The 16670-nt window shown below is 30.7% G+C and overlaps 1 protein-coding gene across 1 annotated transcript; it reads right to left on the reverse strand.

Moving 5' to 3' along the window:
- Positions 1–11198: 11198 nt before the first annotated feature.
- Positions 11199–15635, reverse strand: LOC126668362 (uncharacterized). The gene is made up of 5 exons (XM_050361568.2): positions 14921–15635; positions 12591–14841; positions 12177–12485; positions 11997–12084; positions 11199–11924 (listed from the first exon to the last, which is right to left on the reverse strand). Exons 1-5 carry the CDS (start codon positions 14922–14924, stop codon positions 11199–11201), a joined length of 3378 nt encoding a protein of 1125 aa, XP_050217525.1. The 5' UTR covers positions 14925–15635.
- Positions 15636–16670: the final 1035 nt, after the last annotated feature.

Below are 16670 nucleotides of genomic sequence, written 5' to 3' on the forward strand. Positions count from 1 at the left end.
GCTTACAAACGCTACGAAACAAATCCGAACATTTCACATATTTAGCAATTTAAGCCAAACGTTACGAAACAAAACCAAGCGTTTCACCTTTTTAGCAATTTAAACCAAACGCTTACAAACGTAACGAAACAAATCCAAATGTTTCACCTTTTTAGCAATTTAAGCCAAATATTTACAAAAGTTACGAAACAAATCCTAGCGTTTCACCTTTTTAGAAATTTAAGCCAAACGTTTAAAAACCTTACGAAACAAATCCAAACGTTTTACCATTTGAGAGATTTAAGCTAAACATTTACAAACCGTACGAAACAAATCGGAACGTTTTACCTTATTAGCGATTTAAGCCAAACGTCTACAAACGCTATAAAACAAATCCAAACGTTTCACCTTTTTAGCAATTTAAGCCAAACGTTAAACATTACGAAACAAATCAAAACGTTTTCCCTTTTTAGTGATTTAAGCCACACGTTGACAAACATTAAAAAACAAATCCAAACGTTTCACCTTTTTAGCGATTTAGGCTAAACGTTAACAAACGTTGCGAAAAAAATCCAAACATTTCGCCTTTTTAGCAGTTTAAGCCAAACGTTTACCAACGTTACAAAACAAATCCAAACGTTCCACCTTTTTAGCAATTTAAGCCAAACGTTTTCAAACGCTAAGAAACAAATCCAAACGTTTCACCTTTTTAGTGATTTAAGACAAACATTGACAACCGTTACAAAACAAATCCAAACGTTTCACATTTTAGCGATATAAGCCGAACTTTTACAAACGTTACGAATGAAATCCAAACGTTTCCCCTTTTTATCGATTTAAGCCAAACGTCTACAAACGTTACGAAACAAATCCAAACGTTTCCCCTTTTTAGCAATTTTAGCCAAAAGTTAACAAACGTTACAAAACAAATCCAAATATTTCACCTTTTTAGCGATTGAAGCAAACAATTAACAAACGTTACGAAATAAATCCAAACGTTTTGCCTTTTTAGCGATTTAGCCCAAACCTTTACAAACGTTACAGAAAAAAACAAACTTTTAAAACGTTACAAAACAAATCCAAACATTTAACATTTTTAGCGATTTAAGACAAACGTTTACAAATGTTACGAACAAAACCAAGCGATTCACTTTTTTTGCAATTTAAGCCAAACATTTACAAACTTTACAAAACAAATCCAAGCGTTACACCTTTTTAGTAATTTAAGAGAAACCTTTAATAACTTTTCTTTTCCTTAGTCTGAATCTCATTTCTTTTATTCGACATAAATTTTAGAAATTTCCTTACTTGAATTTCTTAACAGACCTTCTCGGGTCTTATTCATTTTAATTCTTTTAATAATTTGTTCCTTATCGCCACTCCGGCGATTCAAAACTTGGCATGTGGTCCAATGGCGATGTCAAATCTTAGGGGTATAACGGTTTACAAACGTAACAAAACGAAACAGGACGTTTCACCTTTTTTGCGATTTAAGCCAAATGTTTACAAACATTACGAAACAAAACCAAACGTTTAAAACGTTATGAAACAAATCCAAGCGTTTCACCTTTTTAGCAATTTAAGACAAACGTTTATATACATTGCGAAACAAATCCAAACGTCTCACCTTTTTAGCGATTTAAGCCAAACGTTTACAAACGTTACGAAACAAATCCAAATATTTCACCTTTTTAGCGATTTAAGCCAAACATTTACAAACGTTGCGAAACAAATCCAAATGTTACAAAACAAAACCAAACGTTTTGAAAAAATCCAAGTGCTTCACCTTTTTAGTAATTTAAGAGAAACCTTTACAAACACTACGAAACAAATCTAAGCATTTCACCTTTTTAGCAATTTAAGCAAAACGTTTACAAATGTTACGAAACAAATCCAAATGTTTCACCTTTTAGCGATTTAAGCCGAACGTTCATAAATGTTAGGAAACAAAACCAAACGTTTCCCCATTTTAGCGATTTAAGCTTAACATTTACAAACTTTACAAAAAAAATCCAAATGTTTCCCCATTTTAGCAATTTAAGCCACACGTTTAAAACGGTACGAAACAAATCCAAACGTTTCACCTATTTAGCGATATAAGCCAAACGTTTACAAACTTTACGAAACAAATCCAAACGTTTCCCATATTTAGCAATTTAAGCCTAACGTTACGAAAAAAATCCAAGTGTTTCACCTTTTTAGCAATTTAAACCAAACGTTTACAAACAAAACGAAGCAAATCCAAGCGTTTAATCTTTTTATCAATTTAAGCCAAACGTTTACAAACGTTACGAAACAAATCCGAGCGTTTCACCTTTTTAGCAATTTAAGCCAAACGTTAACAAAAGTTACCAAAAAAAATCCAAACGTTTCACCTTTTTAGCGATTTAAGCCAAACGTTTATAAACGTTGCGAAACATATCGAAATGTTTCACCTTTTTAGCGATTTAAGCCAAAGATTTACAAAGGTTACGAAACAATCCAAACGATACGAAACAAAACCAAACGTTTACAAACGTTTCGGAACAAATCCAAGCGTTTCACCTTTTTAGCAATTTAAGCAAAACGTTTACAAACGTTACGAAACAAATCCACGCGTTTACCTTTTTAGCAATATAAGCAAAACGTTTACAAACGTTACGAAACAAATCCAAACGTTTCACATTTTTAGCGATTTAAGCCAAATGTTTACAAACTTTACGAAACAAAAACAAACGTTTCACCTTTTTAACGATTTAAGCCAAACGTTTATAAACGTTACGAAACAAATCCAAACGTTTTCCCATTTTAGCGATTTAAGCCAAACGTTTAAAACGTTAAGAAACAAATCCAAACATTTCCCCTTTTTTGCGATATAAGCCAAAAGTTTACAAACGCTACGAAACAAATCCGAACGTTTCACATATTTAGCAATTTAAGCCAAACGTTACGAAATAAAACCAAGCGTTTCACCTTTTTAGCAATTTAAACCAAACGCTTACAAACGTAACGAAACAAATCCAAATGTTTCACCTTTTTGGCAATTTAAGCCAAATGTTTACAAAAGTTACGAAACAAATCCTAGCGTTTCACCTTTTTAGAAATTTAAGCCAAACGTTACGAAACAAATCCAAACGTTTTACCATTTGAGCGATTTAAGCTAAACATTTACAAACCGTACGAAACAAATCCGAACGTTTTACCTTATTAGCGATTTAAGCCAAACGTCTACAAACGCTATAAAACAAATCCAAACGTTTCACCTTTTTAGCAATTTAAGCCAAACGTTTACAAACATTACGAAACAAATCAAAACGTTTTCCCTTTTTAGTGATTTAAGCCAAACGTTGACAAACATTAAAAAACAAATCCAAATGTTTCACCTTTTTAGCGATTTAGTCTAAACGTTTACAAACGTTGCGAAAAAAATCCAAACATTTCGCCTTTTTAGCAGTTTAAGCCAAACGTTTACCAACGTTACGAAACAAATCCAAACGTTCCACCTTTTTAGCAATTTAAGCCAAACGTTTTCAAACGCTACGAAACAAATCCAAACGTTTCACCTTTTTAGTGATTTAAGACAAACATTGACAACCGTTACAAAACAAATCCAAACGTTTCACATTTTAGCGATATAAGCCAAACTTTTACAAACGTTACGAATGAAATCCAAACGTTTCGCCTTTTTATCGATTTAAGCCAAACGTTTACAAACGTTACGAAACAAATCCAAACGTTTCCCCTTTTTAGCAATTTTAGCCAAAAGTTAACAAACGTTACAAAACAAATCCAAATATTTCACCTTTTTAGCGATTGAAGCAAACAATTTACAAACGTTACGAAATAAATCCAAACGTTTTGCCTTTTTAGCGATTTAACCCAAACCTTTACAAACGTTACGGAAAAAAACAAACTTTTAAAATGTTACAAAACAAATCCAAACGTTTAACATTTTTAGCGATTTAAGACAAACGTTTATAAATGTTACGAACAAAACCAAGCGATTCACTTTTTTTGCAATTTAAGCCAAACATTTACAAACTTTACAAAACAAATCCAAGCGTTACACCTTTTTAGTAATTTAAGAGAAACCTTTACAAACACTACGAAACAAATCTAAGCATTTCACCTTTTTAGCAATTTAAGCAAAACGTTTACAAACACTACAAAAAATTTGGCTTCTTGTGACGAATAAAATTTATCATGTTAAGCCCAAAATTTGTCACAACAACGTTATTGTGACTACTTTGTGACGAATTTTGTTGGTCACAACAAACAAGTCACAATAAGTCAATTTTATAGTTTGTCACCATAAATTTTCTATTGTGATAAAATTGTTTTGTCACATTCATATTTATTGTGACGAAAATGTATATCACAAGTAATCCAATGTTGTCAAAATTTTTCGTAATATACATCGACTTCTAGTGACAAAACGCTAATAACATGACAAAAAAATATTTATCACAATTCATATAAATTTGTCACTACATACACCGAGTTATTAGTGACAAAAAGATTATATGGTGATAAAACCATATTTATCACAATTAATATACATTTGTCACCACATACGCCGAGTTATTAGTGACAAAAAGATTGTGAAGTGACAAAAAAATATTTATCACAAGTAATCAATCATAAAGTGACGAAATTGATTGTCATAATAATTAATTAATTGTGATACATGTAATTTATCACAACAAGTAATTTAACATAATGTGACGAGATTAATTGTCATTATAATTAGGTAGTTGTGATAAATTTAATTTATCATAAGAAGTAATTTAACTTAACGTGACGAAATTAATTGTCATAATAATTGGTTAGTTGTGATAAATTTAATTTATCACAACACGTAATATAATGATAATGTGACAAAATTAATTGTCATTATAATTTGTCGACGGTGACAAATTTAATTTATCAAAATAAGTAATTTATCATAACGTGACGAAATTAATTGTCATTATAATTTGTCAACGGTGACAAATTTAATTTATCACAACAAGTAAGTTATCATAACGTGACGAAATTAATTGTAATTATAATTAGTTAGCTGTGACAAAAAAAATTTATCACAACAAGTAAGTTATCATAATGTGACGAACTTAATTGTCATTACAGTTTGTCATCGGTGACAAATATAATTTATCACAACAAATAATATATTATAACGTGACGAAATTAATTGTCATTATAAGTTGTTAACGGTGACAAATTTAATTTATCACAAGAAGAAATTTATCATTACGTGACGAAATTAATTGTCATTATTATTAGGTAGCTGTAACAAAATTAATTTGTCACAACAAGCTATTATTTCCATTTTTATCGATACCAAAATAATTGAATACGGTAATTTGTTGCTAAAATCAATGAATAAAAAACAAAATCAATTCAAATATTACATAAAATTATCAATGATTAAGTCTTTAATAACACTGAAATAACCGATCGTATGAAACATGTAAACTATTTGCTATAAAGAAAAGAAACTAAATTAGGCCTAACTTTTGATATAGGAGACGTCCATCTTCTTTTATTCAATTCCAATCTGCAAGAAAAAAAATACGTTTATTATATACACTTTTATTTTCAAACTGACATAATTAAGTGAATAATTTTCAAATTATAGAAAAAATTTAAAAGCGTAACGAATTAAAAAATATATTTAAGTAAGCCGTCACATACCAATCATTAGATGGTTCGTCATCAAGAGATTTTTCACAGCCATCGATATATGTTTCGTCGCCATCAATAGATATTTCCTCATCATCTTTTGCATTCAACATTTGTTGAACAAGATGCTTGAGTTTGCTATATGATTGAGAAATGTTATCAATTTTCACCTGTTGATTTTGAATTTGGTCATTTAGTTCTTTAACTTGCTTTTCAGTCTCAAACTTCTCTGCTTGTAAACGAGCTTCAAACTCTGATTCTTTAGCTGTTATCCGTTTGGCTCCATATCCGAGTCCACGAGCATAACCAGACTTCGGTATATCCAAAACCTTTTGTAGAATTTTCCTCCCATCAATTGCAACGCCTTCCTCGAGTGCTTTTGAGCGAATAGCTTCCATTTGTTCCTAATTAATTAAATATGCTTTAATAACACTTTATAAAATTGTGTTTAGATAACTATATATATAAAAAAAGAACTTACGTATTTATCTCCAGCTTCTGGGTCAATCCATGAGCCGTCTTTTTTACGGTGTGCTTGACTGTAGAGCCTCATTTCAGGTGGCTCTTCATCAATGACTTCAGATGTTTCCTATAACGTTCATACAATTGATTAAAAACTAAATGATAAAGAATTTAAATACGAAATCAAAAACAGATTACATATAAACTCATATTTACCATTTCATACAAACGTTGGCAATAAGACTTTGATCCCGAAGTGTGAGAAAAGGTCACTTTCTTGCGATTATTAATGTTTACAGTGCTTCGAGCCTATTATAATAAAGCCAACACATAAAGGTTTTAAAGGTACATATCATATTATCAATAATAAAAGTTTTATATAATTAGATATAAACTATTTTAACCAAAATAGTAGAGATATTCGTATCTCAGAAGCATAACTCGTAAACATGCCAAATACTCGGCGAAGTACAAGCATTTTCTCGAGTTATGTTAATTATGTAGACATCTGAACTCGAGGTAAGGCATAAAACTCGAAGAGTTTCAAGCCTTTCATCGAGTTTGAGCTTCTCAGATATGAACTAACTCGAGGAAGGAAAAAATACTCTACGAGATCATTCATTCCTCGAGATTTTCATTTCTGTATAAGCTCATTTTCGTGGAGAGGCTTTAAACTCGAAGTGTTTCAAGTCTAACCTCGAGTTTAAGCTTATTCAGAGTTAAAATAAATCATGAAAAGGCTAAAAATCATTTAATATTGAAATCCTTTGAACAAACCTCGTATTTTCGTTCAGAACACAATATGTGAAGCTAATTTAGATATAATTGGAAACATACTACCAACTAATTAGATAATAAAGTACTCATTTTTAGCAAACGATATTAGACAATTGTATATAAAATTGAAACATTACCTTAAAGTGTGCATGTTCATCAAAATGTTCACATAGGTTCTTCCAATCGTTAATTTTTACATCCTTGGGTGGATGTTTTTCAGCTTCTTCACGAGTAGGGAACGTCTTATAGTGTAAGTGACACTGATACTTGAAATTTCTAAATCGTCTAGCCATCATTCCATATACTACTTCTCTTGCATGTGGATCACTTAAATCAATCTCAAATTCACCCTATCAATAAAAAAACATATGAATAGTCACATATTATAAGAATACAATTATTCGAAATAACAAGTATGCTATAAAATAATTATTAATTTTACCTGAATAGTTGTAAGTAAGGCTTCCTTTTGTTCAGCGCTTATTTGAGACCAATAAAGTTTACCTAGCGGTGCCATTAATCGAGTGACAATACCAATTTTCATTTTGAATATCTTTTCTGAAGGACCAATTGGTAATCTATTTGTTTTTGTAATCACAATTCCACCAATTTTTGAACCATCTTTAGTCATTTTTTTAACTTCAAATCCTCTAGCTTTACCTCTACCATTCTTTTTTGGAAGAGGACCTAAGAAGTACAACAGTTTACCTCATGTTAGTTTGCTTTTTGTTTCCAAATTGATATGTACCTTTTTAAAAAAATAATTTATATGCAGTTTGTAAACGTTATAGTGACTGAATATAAACTATATGTGAACCATAAGTCAACCTCAGAAAACAAAAAACAAACACAGAATAGAGAAATACGTAAGAAATACAAAACTTTACCTCATACTAGTTTGCTGCTCTATTAAACTTTATATGTAATTATCATACTATTTTAAAATTTCATATGTATGTCTTATACTATTTTTAAATTTAAATGCAGTTTTTAAGACGTTTTTGTGCCCAAATATGAATCTTATGTCAACCGCATGAAACACAAAATAATCACAAAAAAGAGAAACAAATTGATATGTATGTCTTATACTATTCTTAAACTATTTTTAAATTAAAACACATTTCTTTTTGGGAAGAAGACCTAAGAAATACTACAGTTTATCTCATGTTAGTTTTCTTCTCAATTCAAATTGATATGTATCTCTTATACTATTTTTAATTTTTATTTAGATGCAGTTTTTTATAGGTTTTTGTAACCTAATATGAACCTTATGTCAACCGTATGTCAACTTTATGAAACACAAAATAGAGAAAAAAAAAACGAATTGCAAAAAATATAAGGTAAAAAATAACTTGAAAACAATATTTTCATTCCAGAAAAAGCATTGAAACACAATTTCATTTGTTAATTATATCAATTCACTAAGCAAAATAAATGAAACACAAAATAAATTCAACCTAACCTTCATCAACGTTTGTTGGTTCACCGGACATGGTTTCAGTTTCACCATCCCTGTTAACTTCAGCAGCCACTGGTATTGCAGTTGAATCATCACGGTGGTTGTGATGTTCAATACTATTTGGGTTTTGAATTGGAGGAGACGGAGATGTTGTGTTCACCAAAGGAGGAATAGGTTCCGACTCAGTTTCGGTAGTCTGAGATTGTTGTGATATATTTTTCATCGATGGTTTGTCATTCCCCTTCCTCAAATGAGCTTTCAGTCTAGCTGATCTTTGTAATTCGTTAAACGATATAACTCTTTTTCTAGTATTAAGTGACATTGTTCAGAAAATCGTTGAAACAAATTGAATTGAAGAACAAGTATGGTGAGAATTGTTTGTAATTTTTTTTATGATCGATATTTTGATAAGAACAAAGAAACCACTTTATTTTGTCATTCAACAACGTGATTCCTGCAATTATGGTTAATGCCAAAGAAGTTTCCTTTTAGAGGGAACTTCTTTAATTAAAAAATTAAATAAGGAACAAATTATTTTCGTTTCCCTCTCTTTTTTTTTCGTTTCCCTCCTATTTTAATATTTTTTCCCTCCTAATAAATTCGTTTTTAAATTTTCCTGATTTGATTTGCCAAAATCGTGTCAAATCTAATCAGTTTGAGATATATTCTGAAAATCTTGTTGGAGAAATATTGTTTTTTACTCGAGGTAGTAGAGAAAGTCGACGAGTTTTATATGTTTCATCGAATATATGCTCTACTGAACTCGTCATAACTCGATGACATGGAAAATATTCGACGAGTTTAAACAATATACTCGAGTTAAAATCTATTTTTTTCAACTTAATCCAAATATCACCACTTTCCTTTAGATATAGAAGCAAAATGCAAAATAAAAAGTCTTTGTTTCCCATATTAAAAGCAAAACAAAGAGTCTAATGTTGATAAATGGTTGTTTTTATGCTTATTTATGATTAGATATCAAAAATTTATGTGTTATTCAACGTAATAGTTGACCACTCCATTTTTATCGCTCTAACATAAATATTTCAAAACAATATTTTGTCTTAATTTTTTTGGAGGTAATATATGCCTTTTGCAAATAAATTGCAACAATAAGAAATTTTTCCACTTTTGCCTATTCTTATAATTTATTTTAATGTTTTTAATTAGTATAATTTGAATTTTTAATAGCTAAATTTATTCCGTTGAATATGATTTTACTCGCATAACCATTATTAAAATTGTATTTTAGGGTTTAGGGTTTAGGGTTTAGGGCTTAGGGTTTAGGGTTTAGGGCTTAGGGTTAGGGTTTAGGGTTTAGGGCTTAGGGTTAGGGTTTAGGGTTTTGGGTTAGGATTAGTGTTAGGGTTAGAAAAAACAACATTAATTAGCAACATTCAATTTTTTTTAATGACCGCTAAAAAAATAAAACAATATTTAATTTATTTTTTTAATGACCGCTAAAAAAATAAAACAATTATTATTTTATTTAGTTTTCCAAGGACATCCATTTTTCATATCGTTGACATAAAAAACCTCATGTATACTTGAGAACTGAACACGAAAGAATGATTTGTTTCAATTCCATTTTTACATTAACAAAGCAATGTGGCAAAATTTACATGAAGTTAATTTTATGAATTTTGATAAAAAATTAAGAGAACTTAAAATATACGTTACATGTGCCTCAATTTAACGTTGCATGTGCCTCAACTTACGTGAGATGTAAAAATGAACCTACAACTTCAACCTACTCGTAAAATAAGACATGATTTCATCACAAATAAACTAACTCGTTTTTAAGTACATAAATCTCAAATTCATGTACATATCTTGCAACCAAGCACTTTTGCAATTTTGAAAACAGATTGGTTCAGGCAGTACACACTTTAATAATCACAAGTTATGAGTAGCACACACAGACATGTTATTATGTCGTTGCATTCTATAAAGTTTATACATTTAATAATGTACGTAATTTAAAATTTTATGAAACAAATATCAAAAATATATAGATCATATCATAATATATTAATAATTTTAAATGTTTAAATATTAAAAAATCGACTCAACCAAAAAATAAAAGCTTAAAGACTGATGTAATCAAAATATTAATTACATATTTTTAAAATTTAAATATTTAAATTTGTAAAATATTAACATTTATTCAAATTTTCTAGATCATAATCCTTTTTTCTACGGATTTAGATATTTAAATATTAAAAATTGGTGGAAAAGAAAAATAAAAGCTAAAAGACCAATGTAACAAATTAATTACATATTTGTAATTCATAAATATTTAAATTTATCAATTTTTATTCTTTGGCTTTATAAGAAAAGTTAATCAATAAAAGTCATCTAACTATCCTAATTTATAACAATTTAACAAACTTAAATTTAAAGTTTTGTCAAAAAAAATATTAGTGTACAATGATCTAGAATTAACAAGTGTTAATATTCAAATTTGATAATAGCATTCAGAAATATTCATACTTGGTAATAACATTTCAGACCTACTAATAACACATGAGTTTATCACAATTAAACCTACTTATGTTCAAATACATAAACCTCCAAATTCAAAATACTAAATCCATAATCAACAGCTATGCATATACATCTGCTCCACGTCTTCAAAACTGCACCTCCAAGTCTCCAAAACAGCGTATCCAGAATTAGATATTTAGAACCAACTATGCAATCAGCCACCCATCTTATCTGCAATTTGGAAAACAGAGGATATTTCAGGAAGAAAAGTAATGCCCTGAAACCAAATGAATGACAGCATATAGATATGAAATAATCAAAATATTTTGGTTGTTACTAACCTTAACTCTCCGGTGTATGTGGAGGTGAAGGATCATGTGTCGGCATCATCATAATTGATCGTAGTATCATCCTCCTCATCGCTAGAATAAATCGGGTTTGAGTTTTGACCTTGAAACATTTGACCAACATCAACTTCATCCGGTAATACATCTATAGGATGCAAGAGTTCCAAATTTTCACCACCATTTTGATCGACTTCATGACTATTATCTGCCTCGTATTGCTGATAGGGCTCATCATTCAATATTGAATCTTCATTGCACACTTTTTCCTTTTCTGGCACATCAAATATATTCCTGTGAAATGATTTTTGCACAATTTTCCAATGACCTCCATTTTTCATATCGCTGACATAAAAAACCTGTTGTACTTGAGAACTCAACACGAAAGAATCACCTGTATACCATTTACGGCTCACATTAACAGAAACTAAGTTGCCATCTGTTTTAATTCCATTTTTATCGCCAACATCCCACCAATCACATTTAAACAAGAAAACATGATTCCCATTAACATATTGGAGGTCAATGATATCTGTTAGCACACCATAAAACTCGATTTCTTTCGACTTATGCTCTCCCGTAACTGAAACTCCATTATTTTGAGTCCGACGAAAATTATCACGCTCAACTGTGTGAAACCTAACTCCATTGACAATTATCCCACTGTACCTAGCAATTCGTATATCAGGACCTAATCCCAACGCATATATATGATCTGTTGCTGCAACCAAACCAGTAGCACGTAAGCGTCCAACCTGAAAAATAAGTTTAATGGTGAAATTAGAGGCATAATTCAATATTTAGTACTTTTATAGCATCATACTTACACACTCCTTGAACCAACTGGCAAATCCTGCCTGGTGTCTTTTTCGCACATCTATAACACTTTCCTTTTGTAATTCCTCAATGTGAATCCTGCACAACGTTTATAAAATTAGATAAAAAGTGTAAAATAAAGCTATTTTGAAACTCTAAAGTCTTTGTTTTTTCAAAATAAAATAACTTACTTAAGATATTCATCAACATCCTCACAATTGTTAAGCACATACCACTGCAATTTTTCAAAATCAGAATGGGATAACGTTTTATATTCTGTAGCTCCTAAAGGTCTTGCATTGTTTGAAAATATGGAAAATCCATTTTCCACTCCTATTTGCACAGGAAAATTATTTCTCTCAACGTGATTATATATTGTCTCAACACCATGAAAATACAGTGAACAAAAGTTCAAACATTCTTTAGTGATATACGCTTCAGCAATTGAACCCTCCGGTCGAGCTAAGTTACGTACATAATTTTTCAAAGTACGTAAGAACCTGCACAACAAATTTGTTGTAAATGTGAATAAACCATATAGATATATAAAAATTAGTTAAAACTGCAGCAAGAAAACTAAAAATAAAATTTCCTTATCAACTAACCTCTCAATAAAGTACATCCACCTATAGTGAACAGGGCCTCCTAATTCTACTTCACGTGGCAGATGAATTGCCAAATGCATCATTACCACGAAAAAAGATGGAGGATATATCATCTCAAGTTTACATATTATCAAAATGATATCGCTCTGCAACTTTTTAACTGTAGATCTTTTTAAAGTCTTCGAACAAAGCTCCTTAAAGAAAGAGCTCAACTCTGATAATGCAGTGTAAACCTCACTACGCAAAGACCCACAAATTGATGCTGGAAGTAACCGTTGCAAGAATATATGATAATCATGGCTTTTCATCCCCATAACTTTGCAGTCCTGAACACTTACACATCGAGAAAGATTGGAAGCATATCCGTCTGGCAACCGGATTGACTGCAACCATTCGCAAAACTTTCTCCTTTCAGGCTTCGGTAATGTATAACAAGCAAGTGGCATAAAAAATTTATTTCCCTTTTGCTGTAAATGTAACTCTTTTCTTATACCCATTGCTTCTAAATCCATTCGAGCCTTAATGTTATCCTTAGATTTTCCATCAATATTCATCAACGTACCCAATATATTTTCACATATATTCTTCTCAATATGCATTACATCTAAATTATGACGTAATTTTAATGTTTTCCAGTAAGGCAATTCAAAGAATATACTTCTCTTTGTCCAATTGAGCTCTTCAGGACCACGTGCACGCTTTTTTTGGTTAGGTGTCTTCCCAAAAACAAGGCTTTTTGGAAGCAAATCTAATTGCCTTAGAACTTCATCTCCTGACAACTCTTCAGGCTTTGACCCGTGCTCTGGTTTGCCATCAAATTTTCTGCTTTTTCTCCAAGAATGTTGGGCATGTAAATATCTCCGATGACCCATGTAACATTGCTTCACTCCATTTTTTAATGTTAGCGAACACGTCCACTTATTACACACAGGACATGCCAATTTTCCTTTTGTGCTCCATCCAGATAACATTCCATATGCTGGAAAGTCATTTATTGTCCATAATAATGCAGCATGTAATTGAAAATTCTTACCGCTATATGCATCATATGTTGTCACACCGGTCTCCCATAACTCTTTTAACTCATCAATTAATGGCCTTAAATATACATCGATATTATTTCCGGGAGATTCCTTACCAGGAATAAGCAAAGATAACATCAAAAAATTCTCCTTCATGCATTTCCATGGTGGTAAGTTATATGGCGTCACAATCACCGGCCACATGCTATAACTCGTGCTCATATTTCCAAAAGGGTTAAATCCATCACTAGCAAGCCCAAGTCGCACGTTACGAGCATCTTTGCCAAACCAAGCATATTTCTGGTCAAAATCTTTCCATTCCGTAGCATCAGCTGGATGTCTAATCGTATCATCATCTACACGTTTCTCCTTATGCCACCTCATATTTTCACCAATATCTTTAGACATAAATAACCTCTGAAGTCTAGGTACTAAAGGGAAGTGTCTAAGAATTTTTTGAGCAACCTTCTTGCGTTTTCCGAAACCTAATTTCCATCTAGGGGCCTTACAAGTTGGACACGTGTCAAGATTTTCATTTTCCTTCCAAAATAGCACACAATCATTTACACAAGCATCAATAGTTACGTAACCGAGTCCTAAATCACGCATCAATTTTTTAACCTCATAACTTGAGCTTGGAAGGGTTTCTCCTCTCGGGAGTGCATCCTTGAACAACTCCAAATTCGAAAAAAATGACTTATTACTAGAATTTGTGAGTGCTTTGATATTAATCATCTTAAGAAGAAAAGAGAGCTTTGAATATTTTTGACTTCCAGGATATAGTTCACAATGAGAATCATTCCACAATTTAGCAAATTTTGCTACTTCTCCTTCTAGCATGTTATTATCTTGATTGGGAAGTCTGTCTTCCATGTCGGTGTCCATAAAAGTTGCATTACACATATCATCTAACATTTCTGAAACATCATTTCCACTATCCTCCAATTCATTGTCCGAATTAATAGAGCCATCTAAACTATCACGAGGTTGAGAAGTCTCACCATGGTGCACCCAGTTTGTGTAGTTTTCACTAATTCCATATTGATATAGATCCATTTTTACTTCTTGCAATGGCTTCAAATAAATATTGATGCAGTTCTTGCATGGACATCGAACTCTGCCATTTGAATCAGTAAAGTCTTTTGCAACATTCAGAAAATTTTTGACCCCTTGAATATAACATGAACTAAATCGGTACGACGTCATCCAACTTTTGTCTGATGGCGTCCCTTTAATACCAAAATAATATATTAGGCAACATCAATATTTGGTACAAATCTATCAATTGAAAATATAATTAAAACTTACCCATTACAAATCAGATACCGTTAGCTATTTTAAAAATATATCCAATTTCTTTCCCTGAACTACCTGCAGTTCTAAAACAAGGCTAACATTTGGTTAGTGTTACTGTTAAAACATACTCGAGGTCAGCCTATATAGTCGACGAATTTTTAAACTTAACTCGAGTTTATACGTCGTTTGCAATGTTAAACTCGATGTCATGCTTAATATTCGACGAGTTACATCCTTAACTCGACTTTTTTATCTCTGTCAAAGCACAAACTTGATGTAAGTCTTAATACTCGACGAAATGGAAGCAAAACCTCGAGTTCTTGATTTTACTGAGCTAATAAACTCGAGAATAGGTGATAAGTCGTCGAGTTTTAAGCCCGACCTCGAGTTTGTACGAATCAGTTAAAAAATTAAATTATCAATTGAACAAATAAGCAATTTGAATGTGAAATTCATCCTACATTAATCAATTTAGTCTCTTTTCATAAGTTAAAAAATACCTGGACAAATAAGCATCAACAAACACAAATCAATGAAAGTGCGGCGGCGTGAGAAGCGTACAAACGTATGGAATTGATGCGGTAGTGTGGTGTCAATATTCAGCAAAAAACGTTTTTCCCTAATGAAGAGTGCTTCGATTAACCTAATTTGGATATTTGAATCTTAATTGTCATATACCTTTTTTTATCAAAATAAAATATAATTTCATAACCCATTTAAACCTGTTATCATATTTTTTTTTTCAATTCCATGGTGACAAAACATTTATTAATCACAATATCATTTAATTTCGCTTAATTGCTGAAAAATAAAATTATTCACAATATTTTTACATATTATGATAAAATTTATTTTATCATAATAACTGTATTTTTAATATACAGTGACAAAACAGTTTTTGTCAAAACCCATTGTCACAACAAACACAATTAATTGCTATAGTGACAAAAATATTTGACACAATATTTAATTATCACAACATTATATAAGTTTAATTAATTGCTGAAAAATAAATTCGTTACTAAAGTCTTTAAATATTATGCTAAAATTTATTTTTTCATTATAACTGTATATATTTTCTATTTTACCATTTATTTTCTGCAATTAGTTTTTCTTTCTCTATTTTGTGTGTATTTTGTGTTTCATAAGGTTGACATATGGTCAATAAACGGTTTATTTACGGTTATTAGAACTATAGTTTAAAATACAGGCACAAAACATTTTTTTTGGCAAATTACTTTGTCACAACAATATATTTACTTTTTTATATAGTGACAAATAAATATGACACAATAAATATTATAACTGTCTTTTTAAAATATCGGAACCAAACATTTGTTTTGGCAAAATATTTTGTCAGAAAAAAAAATTTACTTTTTTTATTGACAAATAAATTTGACACAATAAACAGTAGTGGAAAGAGTTTATGTTTGTGTTTTATAAGGTTGACATACGGTTGACATCAGGTCCATATGCAGTTGTTATAACTGTAGGTTTAAAATACGAAAACAAAACATTTGTTTTGGCAAAATACATTGTCACAAAGACATATTTACTTTTTTATAAGTGACGACAAAATTTGACACAATAATAATTTATTACAATATCTTTTATTGGCAAAATACTTTGTCACAACAAACGTAATTACATTTTATAGTGACAAAATATATCTAATTGCTGCAAAATAAAATTTGTCACAACTTTTTTAAATATTATGATAAGAATAATTTTGTCATAATAAAAATATTTTAAATTACGGCGA

Source organism: Mercurialis annua, linkage group LG2 (assembly GCF_937616625.2).
Source record: "Mercurialis annua linkage group LG2, ddMerAnnu1.2, whole genome shotgun sequence".
In the NCBI taxonomy this organism is placed as follows: domain Eukaryota; kingdom Viridiplantae; phylum Streptophyta; class Magnoliopsida; order Malpighiales; family Euphorbiaceae; genus Mercurialis; species Mercurialis annua.